The sequence below is a fragment of the Zootoca vivipara genome, chromosome 16, assembly GCF_963506605.1.
Source record: "Zootoca vivipara chromosome 16, rZooViv1.1, whole genome shotgun sequence".
NCBI classification, from domain to species: Eukaryota; Metazoa; Chordata; class Lepidosauria; order Squamata; family Lacertidae; genus Zootoca; species Zootoca vivipara.
Window position 1 is genome coordinate 22,381,429 of NC_083291.1, and position 20,127 is coordinate 22,401,555.

Sequence of the window (20,127 nt, forward strand, 5' to 3'; positions counted from 1 at the left end):
TATTTCCTGATCTCCAAACTTGGGTCAAGAGATACGGAACACCCCTATCATTATCGATGGAGAAAGTCTGCTATTGTTACAGAACAACTGTTTTTACACTTGTGCAAATTTAAAATGATCAATGGTATGAGTAAATCACTTAAGATTTCTTTTGCTGGGTGACAGCGCTAACAGCCACCAACTCGCTTCTCCCCAAACAGATGCAACTTGGGCCTTCTCCCCAAACAGATGCACTCTGAGCAACTTTGACAACAGGTTTACTCAAACTTGCCTTCGGATTGTGGTCATAAATGAGGTTGAGATTGATTCGCAGCTTCCTCATGCATTCAAAGGCTTCTTTAAACTGGAGGCTGGCAGGACAGGCAGAATGATGATAAGTCATTTGAAAGAGGAAGAAGCATGTCCCAAATTGCTCCCAACATCCCATCAACTTGACTCACCAGTCCAGCCACTTGCGGACTTGGGCCAAAACAAGGGCACGGTGATGAACAGTTTCCAAGTTTCCTCTCGGCATCTGCAGAAAGATCCCAACATAAATTTACCACCCTTGCTGCTAACACCACGATCATTTATTGCCAATAGCAGAGGGAGGAGTCATGAACCCTTCCCTTTTGCAGCCACTTGACACAGCCTTCAGCAATCGAATAAATGGATATTGCAAAACTGGTCATATTCAAGGAAAGCTTGGTGAAAGATTTTTTTTTTAGCAAGTGTCAAAATAGCCGGAGTTATGGGGACATTAAAAAACAAGTTGGGGGTGCAAAATGTGTGAACGCTGCCCCATAATTTTATTCCCATAAAGGTAAAAGCAAAGAACCCCTGGATGGTTAAGTCCAGTCAAAGACGATTATGGGGTTGCGGCGCTCATCTCACTTTCAGGCCGATGGAGCCAGCGTTTGTCCACAGACAGCTTTCCGGGTCATGTGGCCAGAATGACTAAACCACTTCTGGAGCAACGGGACACCGTGATGGAAACCAGACTGCATGGAAATTCCATTTACCTTCCCGCCGGAGTGGTACCTATTTATCTACTTGCACTGGCGTGCTTTCAAACTGCTAGGTTGGCAGGAGCTGGGACCGAGCAACGGGCGCTCACCCCGTCGCGGGGATTCGAACTGCCGACCTTCTGATTGGCAAGCCCAAGAGGCTCAGTTGTTTAGACCACAGCGCCAGCCGCGTCCCATTTTTATACTATAATGCTGGCACATGAGGGAGAAGGGTCCAGCCTCACCTCTTCCTCAGCAAGCTAGTTTGTTTTATGGGAAATCATTCAAATAATGATCTATCCAGCCTGATTTGTGAATGAGACACTCCAGCCAAGAGCTACATAGCATAATTATTCCATTTGTGCAGCCCAATTATTTCTCCCCACCACCACCACCACATGCAACAAATAAGGTGCTTTGAGCCATAAGCATAGATGTAGAGCACTCACTTGCAAAATGAGCTTTGTATCCTGTGGCACAATTGTGACTATCCGGGATCCTCTTTCAACCTTGCGTAGTGTCTCACTATTGGGGACAGATGTGTTGCCCAAACCTGATTGCAAAGCTGAAGATGCCACAGTCAATATAAAAGCTCAATCCCAAAGGAATAACTATTTACTTTTTTTGGTGAGTAATGAAAAGGTGCCTAATAAAAAAGGACACCAGGCATAAACCCCAAACGCAGATATGCTGGGTTTTATCCAATGAAACTGTCCCAATAGTACAATAGTACAGGGATTTCTGCCACTCTGCACATTTGACATAGGCTTGCTGTTTGAGAGTGAGTGAGTGTGTTGTGTTGCAGTGTGTGTGTGAGAGAGAGGGGGGGGGCTTTGCAATGCTAACAGCTTTATAAAGTATGGTCATAGAATCAAAGAGTCTCTGCTTAAAGACCTCCAAAGAAGGAGACTCCACCACACTCCTTGGCAGCAAATTCCACTGCTGAACAGCTCTTACTGTCAGGAAGTTCTTCCTAATGTTTAGGTGGAATCTTCTTTCTTGTAGTTTGAATCCATTGCTCCATGTCCGCTTCTCTGGAGCAGCAGAAAACAACCTTTCTCCCTCCTCTATATGACATCCTTTTATATATTTGAATATGGCTATCATATCACCCCTTAACCTTCTCTGGTCAATGTTATGCTCATCCTCTCTGTGCTGCTGTAGCATGGGAAAGCGAGCTCCTATAAAAAGTAGGAACATTGGTGGCTATTTTGAAGAATCGAAAGCAAACATCCATCCATAGGTGGATGTTACATATTTGAGGGAAGGGCCAGCAGCATATCAAAAAAGAGGAAGGCCAAGAAAGGATCAACTGACCAGGGCGCCCTTTATTGCTAGGCATGCTGGAGAAATTCACCTTTCAAGGTTGTGTTCCTCAGCGACAGGCACTGGCAGGTATGAGCATGTGTTGTCAACAGCAGAAACTCATCATGGATGGCAAAGGATGTGACGTTTGAAGCAACCTGTGGGAAACAGAGAAGAATCCCTTCAGTAGGTCATTATGGGGGACATTATCATAGAATCATAGAATTGGAAGAGACCACAAGGGCCATCCAGTCCAACCCTCTGCCAAGCAGGAAAACACCATCAAAGCATTCCTGACATATGGCCGTCAAGCCTCCGCTTAAAGACCTCCAAAGAAGGAGACTCCACCACACTCCTTGGCAGCAAATTCCACTGCTGAACAGCTCTTACTGTCAGGAAGTTCTTCCTAATGTTTAGGTGGAATCTTCTTTCTTGAAGTTTGAATCCATTGCTCTGTGTCCGCTTCTCTGGAGCAGCAGAAAACAACCTTTCTCCCTCCTCTATATGACATCCTTTTATATATTTGAACATGGCTATCATATCACCCCTTAACCTTCTCTTCTCCAGGCTAAACATACCCAGCTCCCTAAGCCGTTCCTCATAAGGCATTGTTTCCAGGCCTAAGGCCATTTTGGTTGCCCTCCTCTGGACACGTTCCAGCTTGTCAGTATCCTTCTTGAACTGTGGTGCCCAGAACTGGACACAGTACCCCAGGTGAGGTCTGACCAGAGCAGAATACAGTGGTACTATTACTTCCCTTGATCTAGATGCTATACTCCTATTGATGCAGCCCAGAATTGCCCATGTTGGGGAAGGGCTGAAGCTCAGTGGCACAGCCTATGCTCTGCAGGCAGAAGGGCCCAGGCTCAATGCCTGACATTGCCTGAAACCCAGGAGTGCCACTGCTGGTCAATGCTGACAGGGCTGAGCTACACGGACCAAGGGACTGACTCAGTACAAAGGAGCTTCCTATGGCAGAGGGGCAACAAACGAGCGAGAGCTGTAAGAGGAGTTGGTACCTCAACGTCATTAATAAAAAAGCGGCATCTGTCAGTCAGACCAAAGATGGTTTCCTGAGGAGACAAAAGGCAGAGCACAGCACAGGGTTAGAAAGCAAACCTGCCATAGATTGGAAACCTATGAATTCAGTACCGAGAATCAAAACCAGGCGCCGACTGAATCCAAAGCCTGTTAACGAAATAAACAACAACAAACAAACCACCTAAAATCTAGACTTGTCAAAATCATCTGAATGAAACAAATAGGTATAAAATTCAAAATTATTTTGGATAATTTATTCGGCTTCCGCTCATTATAGAGATGGGAAGAACTATGCAGGGACCTGAAACTTCACCCTTATCACTGCTGGAATATTTATTTTATTTGTTACACACACACACACACACACACACACACACACACACCCCATCCTTCATTATTGAATTCAAGGGTGATTTACAAAATAAATTGAAACAGCATATTCTAAAACAACAATAACTCAAGTACAAGAATCATAGTAGAAAAAATATAAGCAGCATTACTAAGAGCAATGTATTAAAAACCGCAAGTACTATACTTGATGAAAGGGGAAAGTCTTTCACAGACACTGCTAGGCATTGTTTCTTTTTGTTTTCCAAAGTTTCCCAATGTATTTCTTATCAGCTGCTAAGCAGATTCTTTTCGGTTTCAAATGTATTCCTTATCAATAAAAAGTTCGGTGCCACGCAAGCAACTTTTTATTCTGAAAGTGTGGCTCAGAGAAAAAAGCTTGAGAACCACTGAGTAAGGTCACAACCAAGTGCTCAGTGGTCCTAGACGTCACACTTATTCTTTACTTACTTCACCACCAACCACAGCCAGTGCAGTCTGCATACACGGAGAGGGAAACTGGACAGCTAAACCGCTGCTGTTCAGCCAAGGGGTGACAACTGGTGTTTCAGCTCCTGAAGTGGGAGGGGAAAGACACAGAAGGTCTATGTGATAAAGCCAAGACTATTTATTTTACCGAATGCAGGATGATCTACTAAGGTTCAACATCTTGGAATGATGCTGAACAGGCCAAGCTTGCAACCTGGGTGGCATCCCTCACACCACTAGATTAGGGAATGCCCCAGAGCCAAGAACAGTGGGGCTGCCTGAAGAGCGATGGGAGAAGGTCCTCTAGAAAAGTTGAGCCCAGGAACACACCATTCAGCTTTGCATTCTCTCATTCTCATGCTTTCTCTCACCCATGCTCTGAAAGGTCTGGTGACATTATATAACAGACTTCCCCTATCTGGTGCCCTTCCAGGTGTTTTCTGGATTACAACTTCCATCATATCCCTAGCCATTGGCCACGCTGGTTGAGCTGATGGGAGTTGTGGCTCAATACATTTGGCAGGCAAAAAAATGTAAAAGGTAAAGGACCCCTGGACGGTTAAGTCCAGTCAAAGGCGACTATGGGGTTGTGGCGCTCATCCCGCTTTCAGGCCGAGGGAGCCAGCGTTTGTCCACAGACAGCTTTCCAGGTCATGTGGCCAGCAAGACTAAACCACTTCTGGGGCAACAGGACACCATGACGGAAACTAGAGCGCACGGAAACGTCGTTTACCTTCCCGCCACAGAGGTACCTATTTATCTACTTGCACTGGCGTGCTTTCGAATTGCTAGGTTGGCAGGAGCTGGGACAGAACGGGAGCTCACCCCGTCGCAGGGCTTCAAACAGCCAACCTTCTGATCGGCAAGCCCAAGAGGCTTAGTGGTTTAGACCACAGCACTACTCGTGTCACTGATTTGGCAGGCACCAGGTTAGGGAAGGCTCTTCTAGAAAGCAGACACCTGCACACAACTGAATACATCATTCACACACAGTGCATGGTTCACGGCACCCTCTAGGAGATGAAAACATTAAATGCGCTAGAGCAGGCATCCCCAAACTTCGGCCCTCCAGATGTTTTGGACTACAATTCCCATCATCCCTGACCACTGGTCCTGTTAGCTAGGGATCATGGGAGTTGTAGGCCAAAACATCTGGAGGGCCGCAGTTTGGGGGTGCCTGCGCTAGAGGCTAGACAAGGCAAAAAATCAGCTTATGGATTTTTGTGACATTTGAGCCTACGAAGCTGACTTATATGAAGACAGGACACTGGCCCATCTAGTCATGTACTGCCAGCTCTGGTTGCAAGCTGCTGCCCTGCAAAGTCTCAAGCAGGGGTCTTTCCCAGCCATTTGAATCACAGGTCCTTTTAACTGGAGATGGAGCCTGGGCCACCGTGCGGTCAAAACATGTGCTACACCCCTTCCCTTCCCATGTCAAGACTTCCAAGACCAGCCAACCGGAGAAGGGAATACCAGTGACCATACATACCCCAGAGGTACTTCATTATTTGTCCATCAGAAAGTTGCAGAGCCACAGCTTTGGTCTTCAGGTTGCAACACAGGCTGATGACATCGCCATCCACAGTCACGGGTGAGCTACGAAAGGTGCACAAAAGGGAGGAAGCTGACTGTGCTATGCTCAACCTGAGACCAGTCATTTTTGCATAAATGACTAAGGAAGACAAGAAGGGGATTGCAGGTTTCGGAAACCCAAACCACACTCTGAACTATTCCTTCAAAGTGATCCCTAACAAAGCAATAATTCCCGCCCTCCCCAATAATTTTTATTGGTTTTCATGTAAATACAGGAACAACAGTAACTCGTCCAGTGGTACATTCTTATTAAGTTTCATCTGCAGTACACAGTGCACAAGCAATGTGTTCATTTATGTGCTATCTATTCAAGTATCCTCTCCCCAGAGATTCTTGTGTTGTGGGTGGAATAAAGGTGCATTCTGTCTCATGTATAAAGGAAAAGAAAGGAAGCCAAGTCTCATCAAAAGTGTCTATCCTTGAAGTGCCTTTAATTACCCTGAGTAAGGCATTCTGATAGGGCCACATTCCAAATATTATTTAACCATATTTCAATGGGGATTTCTATAATTTAACTAGCAAAGTCTGCAAAACCCCTAAGACAATCCCAGTCTCTAGCCTTCAGCGCCATTTTAACATAGATGGCTAAAATGCATCAGATGCGTCAAGGTTTCAGTGTACATGTTTGTGGAACTGGTGTGGCACAGTGGATAAGTGATGGATTTAGATAAGGACGAGCCTGGTTTAGCCACAAACCACATAGGGTGACCTTGGGTAAGTGACAATTTTTCTGTCTAACCTATTTGACAGAGCAATATATACAGTGGTACCTCGGTTTATGAACACAATTGGTTCCGGAGGTCTGTTCATAAACTGAAGCGTTCATAAACTGAAGCGAACTTTCCCATTGAAAGTAATGGAAAGTGGATTAATCCATTTCAGACGGGTCCATGGAGTTCTCAACCTGAAGCGTACTTAACCCGAAGCATGGGTGTAATTGGTTCCGGAAGTCTGTTCATAAACTGAAGCGAACCTTCCCATTGAAAGTAATGGAAAGTGAATTAATCCGTTCCAGATGGGTCCGCGGCGTTCGTAAACCGAAAACTCGTAAACCGAGGTGTTCATAAACCGAGGTTCCACTGTATATGTGTATACACACACACACGCCAAGAAATATATACCATGGTCAAGAAAGGCAGCAAGCACAATGAACAATCTCACAAGGACTCTTACTCCCAGGGTTTTCGAACACCCACTAACAATGCATCTTAACTGGTTGTACGGCTGCAATATTACTCTTTCTAGGCATCAGAACACACAGATGGGTGACTGGGAGAACAAGAAAATAACACAATAATTGGCTTTCCAAGTTACTGGGGTTTAAAAAGCCAAAGCCTCTGCAATAGCTGAACCAGCCAGTCAGACCCAAAAGGGCACAAAGGAGGAAGCCCTGCCTTAGCATTCTGGAACCAAGCAAAGGAATTTCTGAAATTAACACAGCACACATAATACCCTGTTCAATACCTGATATCAATGCTTCCCTCCTCAGCCGACGAAGACAGATTCAGATGGTGAATGGAGGTGTGAGCTGGGAGGTACCCCTGGCTGGCAGCCAGGAACAGGTCATCTTGCAACCAGGTGACAAGGCGAAGCCAAAGCGGATTTTTACCGTCTCTGTTGTCGCCAAGGTCAAATCTGTGACAGTTTTCAAAAAGAAGATAGAGACGGAATTGTTTGGTACTTCATTAATTAGGAGCATTACCGGTAACCATCCCCACCTCTGCACAATTCAACCCCTTTTTTAAATACATCCAGGCGACACGACATAGAGAATGGACAATATTATTCTCAGTATTATTTGGAGGAATCGCCTATTAGCCCGAGGTAACCAGTTCTGGCAAGTCAGAAGGCAAGCAGAGGAAGAGGGTTATCTATGGATTCTGCAAACACTTTTGTTGCGTATGTGCATCCCAAGTTGGCTTTGGAGAGCTAAGGGCTGATTCACGTGTGTATCATCAATAATAATAATAATAATAATAATAATAATAATAATAATAATATATTTATACCCCGTCCATCTGGCTGGGTTTCCCCAGCCAATCTGGGCGGCTTCCAACCGAATATTAAAAACAGTATAGCATCAAACATTAAAAACTTCCCTAAACAGGGCCACCTTCAGTTGTCTTCTAAATGTAAAATAGTTGTTTATTGCCTTGACATCTGCTGGGAGGGCGTTCCACAGGGCGAGTGCCACTACCGAGAAGGCCCTCTGTCTGGTTCCCTGTAACCTCACTTCTCGCAATGAGGGAACCGCCAGAAGGCCCTCGGTGCTGGATCTCAGTGTCTGGGCTGAATGGTGGGGGTGGAGACGCTCCTTCAGGTATACAGGACCGACTCCATCTCCTTACTTCATTTACTGTGCTTTAAAACTGAATACATGTTTACTTTACCAGCCACCAAGCAGGCAACTAATTGTTTGTTGAGAAATCAACGGCTGATCTGCTGGTGGGAATCAGGTTTGAGGGCTACTTTTTTATACGTTACTAGTATTCAAGTGCATGCCTAGGTTTACAGTGGTTTACAATGCTGGATAGTAGACAGACATGAACCTATAGTTTTTCTGTTCCATACGCTAAAAGGAAACTATAGCTTGTTTGGCCAGCTTCGAAGTACTGGAACAAAGGGAAGAGAAGCATGCAATCCTAATGTTCATGATTTATGAAGCTGGGGTTGTTATGGTCAAACTGGCTCATAATGTGAAGAACCAGTGAGTTAGCAAAAAAAGAAAGAAAGCAAAGAGCTTGAGGAATAACTGTATGTGGAATGAGACACTGGGAAGAGGTGAATGCAACCTCCCTGTCTTCTCTAAAGGATGCCTATGAAAACAATACAAAAAGTCAAGGGAAGACTTACCTTAGTCACCAAAGCTCACCCAGTCAGTAGCCAATACAGTCGTACCTTGGTTTTCTACATCTGGTACGGCTTCCGATTGGCTGCAGGGCATTCCTGCAGCCAGTCGGAAGCTGCACCTTGGTTTCCGAACGTTTCGCAAGCCGAACGGACTTCCAGAAAGCATTCTGTCTGAAAACCGAGGTATGACTGTAGTTATATGTATTGGTTTCACATTCCTTCAGGAACAAATAATCTGCACCAAGTTCAAGTCCCGGTACCTGTATGACTTTTCCAGCCGAGGGAATGCAACTTTGCACCTACTTCCACCAACTGCACCAGTTTTAACTGTGGAGTCTGCGTCTGCCTGGCCATCTGTCAAAAGGCAACAAAGAGAATAGGCGATAGACTTGCTTTCAGCATCGGCCTGAGAAGTTCCCTCTGTTCTGTTTTAAATTAAAAGCAGATTGAAAGCCACCATCCCCACCTGGCCTTTTATAATGCAAGGAGTTGAAGCCATGCTTTTGGTGAAGCCATGGGTGTACCTACCTGCTCTATAAATGGAAATCCTGTTGCTAGCATCCAAGACAGCAAGATCCCCACTTCTAGAAGGTTCCATAAGGAAGGCAACTTGATTGACAGAACAGGGGAGCTGGAGCTGATATGTACAAAGAGGTGGAGGGGCCACAGCGTGACGGAAGGCTGTCAACAGAACCTTGTCTTTATACAGAAAGAGGAGAGGGGGAAATTGCTTTAATGGGCATAGCGGCATGTAGTAAACAAGAAACCCGCATGAAGGGAGGGGGGGAAGTCGTAGCTCGGCAGAGCAAAATGTTAGATGAAAATTTATAATGTTGTGTATAAAAGAATGTTTTTTTTATTATTTTAATTGGATAAATTGGAAATTGAATAAAAAATTATTTAATAAAATGGGCATAGCAGCAAAGGCCTGGATCAACATACAGCCATCATCACAGATTTTTTCATATTAAAATCTAATGCTTTTTACTGGAGTCTGATCACTTTTTCCAGCGGCCGATCGTTAAGTATAGAGCAATCACATGAGCTAAGAGTATGAACAAACAGGTCACAGGTTCGAATCCTGCCTCTAATCTGAGCTCACCAGGTAGATTTGAATAAGCCATTATATTCCTAGAGCCTCATCCCCATCTGCTGATCGTAATACCAAGGCACCTTACAGGGCAGGTCAATAACAATACCGAACTTCCTTACAGGATTGTTGTAAAGATTACTGAAACACTCTATGACATGTGAAGGGCCTTGAACACATAGAAAGTTATTTATAAATATTAAGACATATACTCATCATGCACAGGAGATGAGGAAGAGAATTGTATTTTTTCTACAGTGGTACCTCGACTTACGGAGACGATCCGTTCCGCGGCTGTCTTCGTAAGTTGAAGTCTTCGGTTGTCGAAGCGCCCGTTCTGCACATGCGCCGACTGCACACGCCACTTCTGCGCAGAACGCGCACGCAAGGCGCACGCGGCGAAAAGACTTTGGGGTTGTCAACTTCGGAAGTCGAAACCTTCGGAAGTCAAGTCTTTCGGTTGTCGAGGTACCACTGTATCTTTATAGATGTTTTGTCAGTTTCGACTGAGTTTCTCTGGAGGATTTCTAGGTTCCTTCAAAATGGCCCTTCCCTCATGTTAACAAACCCTTAATCAGGGCTATGTACACTCCACAGTTAAAATAATTGTTCTGCATCGACAAAAAACCAAATTTCATGACCTGTTTATATTATGCAAAATTAAGCAAATTTCTATGTATTTGCCTATTTTGCATCATTCTGCTTCTACTAGCTATGGGGAGGAGCCCTGCACAGGGCCACCTTGGCTGCTGTTAACCTGACAGAGCATCTTCTCCATCTTGTGAAATGCTGTGTGGAGTCGGGGAGATAAGGGAATAAATTCAGATTTAGAGTTTGCGCGGACTTCTCAGCAGGCGCAGTCCACCTTAAAAAACCCCCACAACCATCTCGCTCAGTAGAAACGTACCTCCATCAATGACTGCCACGCTAGCCAAGTCGCTTGCTCCTTCACCGCTGCTGCGGTCCGTACACCACTGCCAATCATAGCAGAGGTAAAGCCACTGCTGGCAGAGGATGTGGAGTCGGTACGGCATCTCTTGGTCCCATGCCAGGGACACAATGGACTGGCTGCCTTCTGAGCTATCAAAATGCAGACTTTGCTTCAGGTACCAGTGGTAGTTTCCCGTTGTCCAAAGCTGAACTGCAAACAGAACACACAGAACGCAGGACTGTACATTAGACACACCCCAACGTTTAGCAGAACAGACACTCCCCCCCCCAACTCTGAATCTCTCTAGCCTTTGAGATATTAGAATCTCTTCGCTGCCCAGTTGTGTAGCATTCAGCTTAGTTTGAAAACGAATGTTTCCCAAGTGGTGGTAGTCGCCACGTTCTTTTGCCACAGATGCCTCTTTCTCTGCATCTCTTTTTTAAAATTTATTTATACTTTTTAAATGTATACATTTCATTAGTTTTACAATCAATTTAACATTTCAAATTTTGACTTCCTCTCCCCCCCTTTCTGCAGTTCCTTAAATTTATTTTTTAATATCTTCTGCATATCCACATTCATTTAACTTGCTCATTTACGGTAATTATCTACTGTCAATGTATACTCATAAAACTGTAGGTTATTACAATACAGGTGAAACTTGGAAAATTAGAATATCGTCGAAAAGTGCATTTATTTCAGTAACGCAACTTAAAAGGTGAAACCAATATATGAGATAGATGCATGACATGCAAAGCAAGATATGTCAAGCCTTTATTTGTTGTAATTGTAATTATTTGTCGTTAGGTGGGTCAATCATAAATGGAATGTAATTATTGAAATGTAATAGCGATGTTTATTTTTGTATTATTGTAACTATTTGTTTTATTACTGTGGAATTTCCAAAAGAAAGCATTTGTAAAAATTAAAAGAAAAATAATAAATAATAAGTTGCATTACTGAAATAAATGCACTTTTCGACGATGTTCTAATTTTCTGAGTTTCACCTGTAATCCTGCTAATGTTTTCATCTGTTTACAATTTATCTGTAAACATTCAATGAACCATTTCCATTCTTTTATAATTGTTATCTTGATTTCTTATTCTTCCGGTAAGTTTTGCCATTTCTGCATATCCCATAAGTTTTTGTATGCACTCTTCCTTTGCTGGGACTTCTGCTTCTTTCCACTTTTGGACAAGTAACCTTCTTGGTGCTGTAGCAGCAGACATAAATAAATTTCTATACAATTTAGGTAGTTCTGTCCTTCCCACTTTCTCCACATCTCTTTCGCCTGGAGGCTGGCAAGCAGGATGCCAACACCCATAAGGGGGGGGGGGTCAGGATTGGCCTAGGTGCCTCCCATTACTGACCTCTACCCTATATGATTTGGGTTGCATGAAAAGTCTCTCTAGTGCTCTCTCTCTTTCTCTCTCTGTGTCCTGAGAGTTTAAAATGTATCTCCTTAATGGCAGCCATCACACATATTGTTGCATGTTTCTGCAGTTTAATCCTCCACACGACTGGAAGCATACCAATGCAAGCAGAAGGCCATGCACCAGGGTACTTGATGGAGGCCACACCAGACCTGTGAGCCAGTCTGAGAAGCTGTGGTACACCAAGAGTCAGATGATGATGCTATGTTCTTACCATATGTCTTTGGTTGAGCGGTATCTTCCATTTTCAGTTCTTCCAACCATACTGCTAATATCATGGAGTCCGAATTCCAGAGTAGCTCGTTTACCTAAAGCAACATGGATCGGGGTGTTGTATGAAGCCGGGGGCCATTTCCAACAGAATTTATTTGCCTTCAGTTGAGTAACATCTCCTTCACAATTTAAAACGACGATTTCTAAAGAATGCTAAATCCCTCCTAACAAGGGGAGGCCAAGAAATCTTCAGATTCAGTTAAGGGACTACTACAGTGGTACCTCATTTTTCGAACGTAATCCATTCCGGAAGTCCGTTTGAGTTCTGAAACATTCAAAAACCGAAAACTGAAAGCGGAAGCCTCGATACGGAAAACTCAAATGGAAGCCGCGTTTCCTGTTCGACTTCCGAGGCGCGTTCGAAAACTGAGGCCTTTATTCTGGGTTTTCAGCATTCCGAAATGTTCGACTACGGAAGGTTCGAAAAACGAGGTACCACTGTATTCAGTTTACAATCCCTTCAGAAAGAGGGTCATCCTACCTTGACTTGGCCTTTCTGGAAGGGAAGTGTTAATTCACCATGAAGAAGTCCGTTTTTTTCAAAGAACACAACGTCATGTTTGTTGGCTTTATCTTGTGTGGATGCAATTAAGCTTCCAGAGGGTCTCGACAAATAAAACAAAAGAGTAAGTTAGGACAACAATGTTTCGGACAATTCTTCAAACATACATTTTTATTCTTTTAAAAAAAGATGAAGTAGTGGAACATCTGTCATAAGGAAAGGTGGAAGGTGGAGAAGGGAGACCCTATATATATTGCAGAGAGCTTCTGAAGGTGGTTCCTCCTTTGTGTTCTAGTCCCTCAGAACAAAATGGTCACCATTGAGAACAAATCATTCCCCTCCAGCACAGCCCCCATCTACAACCACCCGCAGGAATTTTTCCAGGGGGGAGGGTGAAAGCCAATACTACAAATATATACATACAAACTGGCATCGCTAGAGTCAGAGAACAGGGCTACCATTTCTCGTAGATCTGGGAACTCAACAACAGCAAATCCTGAGCACCAGGTCTAAAACCTTGGCCTCTGAGAAATTTATATACGAGGCCTACCCCTTCATTGTTCCTCAATGTCCTGATGTCTGGGATCCAAACAAAAGCGTTCCCACCCACCACTGAAATTCTCACTTCTTTCCCTATTTCCCTCCATCTCTTCCAGCCTTTAATTCAGGCTTCCTCAAACTCGGCACTCCAGATGTTTTTGGCCCACAACTCCCATGATCCCTAGCTAGCAGGACCAGTGGTCAGGGATGATGGGAATTGTAGCCTCAAAACATCTGAAGGGCCGAGTTTGAGGAATCCTGCTTTAATTAATGGCACTGCTGCTAAATCGAACTTCACAAACTTACAAACTACATTTCCCAGGATCCTTTGGGGAAAGCCACGACTGTTTAAAGTGGTATAATACTGCTTTAAATGTATAGTGCAGATGGGGCTGAAGTGGGTTTCATCAGTGAAGTCACCACCTTTAAAATCCATGGTTGGTGAAGTTTCAATGGGCATATGTAAAAAACATCGCAAACTCATTACGCACCACAAAATGCAACTCTTCTCTACTCACTTCCAGGCCAGTGCTTGTTCTAACCCTGGGACGGGCTCACTTGTCGTCTGCAGAACAAGCTCTCTGCTCCACACTCTGACTTTCCGAGCACCTGCATTTTCAGAGGGGCCGGGGGGGGGGGGGAGAGAAACATGCACACAGTACTCATTAGAATTGTTTTCCAAGCTTCAGGACCTGCAGACTATGATTCACCCATCAAGTCTCCCAGGGAGCCTTATCAGACAATAAAGGTTAATATGACATCTTGAGCAGCTGTGCATTCATTGCTCACAGCCCGTCTGATGGAGACTTTCCTCTTTTTAAGGAAACTGGTGCAACACCTATCACAGGCTTCCTCAAACTCGGCCCTCCAGATGTTTTGAGGCTACAATTCCCATCATCCCTAACCACTGGTCCTGCTAGCTAGGGATCATGGGAGTTGTAGGCCAAAAACATCTGGAGGGCCGGGTTTGAGGAAGCCTTGCCTATCATTATGCCCGTAGACATTATGTGTGAGCCCATGCGCAGGGACACTACAGGTGTGTTTGCATGCAATATACATGTATGTCCTCTGCACCCATGTTGTGCATATTTATGGGCGTTTATCTACCCATTATCCCAACTGCAACGCTGCAGCCATGAGAGAAAATAAAAATGATGCACTCAAGGATACCACTGAATAGCTTTTGCGTTTCCTTAACTATGTCTTCTTGGAGTTCCATCTCTGAAGGAGATATTAAAGAGATATGTGAACAGAGCCATGAGAAATACAGTCATACCTCGGTTTAAGTACACTTCGGTTTGAGTACTTTCAAGTACTCCACGGACCCGTCTGGAACGCATTAATCTACTTTCCATTACTTTCAATGGGAAAGTTCACTTCGGGTTAAGTACGCTTCAGTTTAAGTACTCCACGGACCGTCTGGAACGGATTAATCCACTTTCCATTACTTTCAATGGGGAAGTTCGCTTCAGGTTAAGTACATTTCAGGTTAAATACAGACTTCCGGAACCAATTGTGTACTTAAACCGAGGTACCACTGTACCTTAACAATGTATGTAAATAACAGTGATAATGATAGAGTATTCTTACTTTTTAAAATATGATTTTTAATACCTTATTCAAGCAGGTGTCGCGGGTTTTCTTAAAGCAAAAAAACAACAACATTTTATTGTTTTGAACTTATACCAACCTGTCTCTGGGCAAACAGCACTCACTGCAAAGTACTGTCCATCTCCCCTCCAGGTGATTCGAGGTCTACGGTCATCCCATGGCAGAGCAGGCAGCACTTCCTGGGGAAATAAATGATGATGCACTTCCTGTTAACCGAGATGCAAGAGGCGGGTGGCTGTGTGCCATTTACTCCTAGTCACCGCCCCACCCCACCCCGGTCCTTGGTTGCTAGCTTAGTTTTCCCACAGATGAGACTGAAAAACCGAGGGCCTGTTCTGATTGGCTGCAATCGCATGACACAGTAAACCATAGTGAACAACAACAACAAACCAGACGCTCTGGCTTTACAAGCTGCTGTTTGCTTCAACCCCAATCAAACCACGATATGAAACCATTCTTTGCTGAGCAATCATGGCTTGTTAGACCAAACCAAACCAAAATCCCCAGTATGAACATATCACTAATTTAGGAACTGTGATTTGTCGTTCCATCCTCATGTTCAGAGTAAACAAATAACTATGGGATATACAAACTGGGCCTTTTCTTCAATTCAGTGTGTGAATAGGCTTAGAGACCTTCACAACCGAGTGGACATTTCAAACTGGATCACCTCAATCCAACGCTCTAACCACTACACCACACTAGCTCTGTGATCTCATTTAATGCAGGTATTCCAGTAAGAACAATTCAATTGGGGGGGTGCCTTTCTTATATCCATCATTTTGCCATTGTATACTTTTTATCCTGGCCTTTGGGCAGGATGCAGTTTGACTTTCCTTTGTCTAAAACAACCCCGAAGGAGGCCCCCAAACCACTCACAGGTCCTTGTATGATCAGTGGAAACAGTTGGTCCTGGTAAGTATTAACCACTCTCAATTCCAACCTGATAATTGCCACCTGCCCAGATTTTAACTTGTCTGAATTAATTTTAAGATGTATTTTGATTAATTGATGTCTGTTTTTATGCATATTGTGTTGTCTTTATGATGTTAGCTGCTCTGAGCCCAGCCTTGGCCGGGGAGGGCGGGATACAAATTAATAATAATAATAATAATAATAATAATAATAACAATTTGTGTACATACATAACCAATATTTATAATGAATACAGTACCACTGGCTTGGTGCGAGCTGCCTTCTTGCCTTCCGATCCGTGAAATTGGGTTTCCTTTTTACCCCAACCAACAGTAATAAACTTTCCTAGAAGTAAACAATTAGCAGCATTTGTGGTGTGACATTTTAACAATCTGACAAAAATGTATTGCCCACCCCATCAAACATCACAAGACTTCATTCTCGTTCTCAAAATCTTTTGCAAGCTTTACAAGTCACCATGCCAACCACTTGATATCAGCTTCATCGCTGGAGACCAGCAGTTGACCTTAGAGCAGGCATCCCCAAACTGCGGCCCTCCAGATGTTTTGGCCTACAACTCCCATGATCCCTAGCTAACAGGACCAGTGGTCGGGGAAGATGGGAATTGTAGTCCAAAACATCTGGAGGGTCGAAGTTTGGGGATGCCTGCCTTAGAGTTTATGAAGTCTTGATTCACACATAAATGTAATATCACTCTCTATTATATCTGCTCTTACAGGGGGCTACACCTCTCCATCCACAGATAGGCTAAAAGGATTTATCACATTTCGGGGACACATTCCAGCCAGGCAAAAATAAACACACAAAAAGAAAATGGAGCAGGGCTGCTGAAGGCTAAATAGTTATCTGGAGGGCCACATGTAGCCCTCAGGCCTGAGGTTCCCCACATCCTGCATTGTAGAGTCTGCACTGAACAGGGGTTGAACTAGGTGTCTTCCCAAGTCCCTTCCAACCTTGTAGCAGCCCAAATGAGCAGCTGGATCCAGTTTTCTGGTGCGGTAATTTCAGTTTTCATTTGGTTCTGCCTATGCATTTCATTCAATTTTTAAAACTGACGCCGTGCATTTTTTGAGCATCCCATATCTGCAGCACCAACTCACCTTCTCCAAAGTCATCTTGGTGGATTTGGCTTTCTGTAATAGGTTCAAAGTCCCTCGTCATCAGGATGAGAGTCTGCTGACCTGTGTCATAGTGTGAGCAGCAATGGACTTTAAAATCAAGACATTTTTGCTCTGCCAAGATGAACTAATATAACTTACTTATCACACCACAGAATTCCAGCCCTTCTTCAGTGGCTGTTGGGATAGCACTGCATTCTCTTTTCCTAGACCACTGTTTTATTTATATCATTACTATTACATAGTCCTCCCCAGTTCTTACTTGATATTTACCAAATATGGCTGTAGTCTTACATGACATTGTCCGATACTGCCTCTGCCCCGGTGTTTATTTATTATTTGGATTTGGTACATTTCATGCAACCTGCCTAGACATTCTACCACATTAAGTGCAACATAAATTGTATAAATAAAACAAGAGATTTAAGCTACAACCATGTCTTTCAACAAGCCTTCTAAAAGCTTAAGCCCAGTTGACAACTGTCTTGAATTTGACTTGAATTTATGTATGTGTTTATATATATACTTTTAATCTTTTTATATATGCAGTTTTAACTGTTTTGATATAAGTAACTGTTTTATATATGTGATTAAACTTCCAATCGTTTTGGGATGCCTCATATGAAGTGATTTATAAGTGAACTAGATTAACAAACGTGATCCCCAATATTTTAAAGTCTTCTAAAAAATAATATTCAGTTAGCACATGGCAAAGACATTTAAACTCAAAGAACAGCTGACAAAACAGTAGCAAAAAATTAACATACAGTGGTGCCTCGCTAGACGAAATTAATTTGTTCTACGGGTCAATTCGTGTAATGAATTTTTCGTCTAGCGAGTCCCAGTTTCCCATAGGAATGCACTGAAACTTAATCAATGCGTTCCTATAGGCTCTGGGGGACTGGCAGCGGCATGCAACGGGGCTTCGGAGACCTCCGATGTCGGCTGTGTGCAAGGCGGCGGGGGGACAAGCTCTCTTCTCCCAGACACCGCCTTGCCTGCCTCCAAAATTGGAGGTCTCCAAAGTTGCGCTCCGTGCCGGCCAGATGCGGGGGCGGAGGAAGAGCTTCTCCCCCCCCCCCGCCACCGCCTCTCGCCCGCCTCCCCTGACACGGAACACAACTTCGGAGGTCTCTGAAGTTGCGCTCCGTGCCGGGGGAAATAATTGACAAAATTTGTCTAGCGAGTCGCGGCCGGGGGAAAAACCATTCGTTAAGCGATGCAACCTCCGCTCGAAAAAACCTTTCGTTAAGCGGAAATTTAGTTAAGCAGGGCATTCTTTAAGCGAGGCACCACTGTAATAGTTATTATTTCTGTATTGCCATTAAACATTAAAAGTGTCTGCTTTCAGTAGGAGCTTCTGGACCTCACAGACACAGAGACTTTGTGCAGATCTGATGCTGGTTCAAAGAAAACTTTGGTCTGCAATTTGGTTCAGAAACAGGTACAGTGGTACCTCTACTTACGAATAACTCTACTTACGAATGTTTCTAGTTACGAATGGAGCTCCGTCCGCCACCTTGGATGCGGTTTAGATAGGATTTTTTCTACTTACGAATTTTTAGATAGGGTTGCTTCGACTTACGAATTTTTTCTCCCAATGCATTCCTATGAGATTCTACTTACAATTTTTTTCGACTTACGAATGTGCGTTCGGAACGCATTAAATTCGTAAGTAGAGGTACCACTGTATGTGCTTCCCATCCCTCTTGCTCTTATCAGAATTAACCCCCCCCCCCCGCCCTAAATCATACTGATTTAGTGTTACGGGCGCACTGATGCTGACAACTGTTAAACGTGCAACTAAGCAGGTTTTCTTGTCAAACCAGGGCCTGAAGCCAGGCTTGGAAGTTGGTTTGGTGAAGAAGAGAATCAGATTCACAGCCAGCACTGGTGAACCTGTAACACTAACCCAGAAAGCGCACAGTTCCCAAGGCCTATTAGGGTTTTGCAATGGGTCAGCGTTATATCATCTTCAATGGATCAAAAGGTAAGGAACGAGGCTGACAGGATTGGCCAACACACAGAATGTTGCTCCACACCTGTAGCAAGGAGAACGAGCTCTTGGTCAGGACTCCAGCTCATCACAGTCAGACCACTGTCCACGCTCCCGACACACTCCAACTGCAAAAAGATTGAAGAGTGTTAACTCATGCTGCTGCTCCTGTGCCTTTTAGCAGCAGCCTGACACAACTTCACAAGGGATTTGACAGTGTCAAATAGAGGATAAAGCCATTAAAGGGTACTAGCCGAGGTTGTGATGTACTCCCTCCGATTACAGAGGAAGCATGCCTCTGAATGTCAGTTGCCGGAAATCACAAGTAGGGAGAAGGATGCTGCAATTAGGTGCTTCCCATAAGGCACAGCAGTCCGACAGGTGGCCCGAGGGCCACATATGTCCCTTGAGGCCTTTTTTTGTGGCCTTCAGCAACATTTGACACATCCACAGCCCTTGCACTGCATTCCCAAAGTTGGTAAACAAGGCGCTGTGCTTTGGAAAGGTGGTGCGAGGTCTCTGACAGGATCCTAGCGTCTCCTTTTAACCTTCCCAAAGCCTTGTTCGTGCTTTCCCAGCTTTGGGAAGGAGGTGGAAGTGCTCTAGATGCGGCAGCTAGACTGGTGACTGGGAGTGGCCACCGAGATCATACAACACCGGTCCTGAAAGATCTACATTGGCTCCCATTGCATTTCCAAGCACAATTCAAAGTGTTGGTGCCGACCTTTAAAGCCCTGAATGGCCTCGGCCCAGTATACCTGAAGGAGCATCTCCACCCCCATTGTTCAGCCCGGACACTGTCCTCCTCCTCCGAGGGCCTTCTGGCCTTTCCCTCACTGCGAGAAGTGAGGTTACAGGGAACCAGGCAGAGGGCCTTCTCAATAGTGGTGCCCGCCCTGTGGAACGCCCTCCCATCAGATGTCAAGGAAATAAACAATTATCTGACTTTTAGAAGACATCTGAAGGCAGCCCTGTTTAGGGAAGTTTTAAGTGTTTGATGTTTTATCGCTTTTTAATTATTATTATTATTAATATTCTGCTGGGAGCTGCCCAAAGTGGCTGGGGAAACCCAGCCAGATGCGCAGTGTATACATTTATTATTATT

The 20,127-nt window shown here is 44.3% G+C and overlaps 1 protein-coding gene across 6 annotated transcripts in view; it reads right to left on the bottom strand.

Moving 5' to 3' along the window:
• The window catches only part of ELP1 (elongator acetyltransferase complex subunit 1), a 48,991-nt gene that overhangs the window by 22,131 nt on the left and 6,733 nt on the right, over positions 1 to 20,127 (bottom strand). For all 6 annotated transcript variants that reach the window (XM_035140416.2, XM_035140414.2, XM_035140409.2 and 3 more), the window contains exons 4-21: positions 19,069 to 19,150; positions 17,009 to 17,089; positions 16,147 to 16,232; positions 15,052 to 15,151; positions 13,880 to 13,970; positions 12,801 to 12,924; positions 12,261 to 12,354; positions 10,589 to 10,822; positions 9,120 to 9,290; positions 8,852 to 8,945; positions 7,206 to 7,376; positions 5,638 to 5,744; positions 4,131 to 4,234; positions 3,311 to 3,364; positions 2,344 to 2,449; positions 1,436 to 1,551; positions 441 to 514; positions 272 to 350 (exon numbers count right to left, since the gene is read on the bottom strand). In XM_035140416.2, coding sequence (XP_034996307.1) covers positions 272 to 350; positions 441 to 514; positions 1,436 to 1,551; positions 2,344 to 2,449; positions 3,311 to 3,364; positions 4,131 to 4,234; positions 5,638 to 5,744; positions 7,206 to 7,376; positions 8,852 to 8,945; positions 9,120 to 9,290; positions 10,589 to 10,822; positions 12,261 to 12,354; positions 12,801 to 12,924; positions 13,880 to 13,970; positions 15,052 to 15,151; positions 16,147 to 16,232; positions 17,009 to 17,089; positions 19,069 to 19,150 — 1,968 coding nt within the window. The remainder of the gene's footprint in view (positions 1 to 271; positions 351 to 440; positions 515 to 1,435; positions 1,552 to 2,343; positions 2,450 to 3,310; positions 3,365 to 4,130; positions 4,235 to 5,637; positions 5,745 to 7,205; positions 7,377 to 8,851; positions 8,946 to 9,119; positions 9,291 to 10,588; positions 10,823 to 12,260; positions 12,355 to 12,800; positions 12,925 to 13,879; positions 13,971 to 15,051; positions 15,152 to 16,146; positions 16,233 to 17,008; positions 17,090 to 19,068; positions 19,151 to 20,127) is intronic.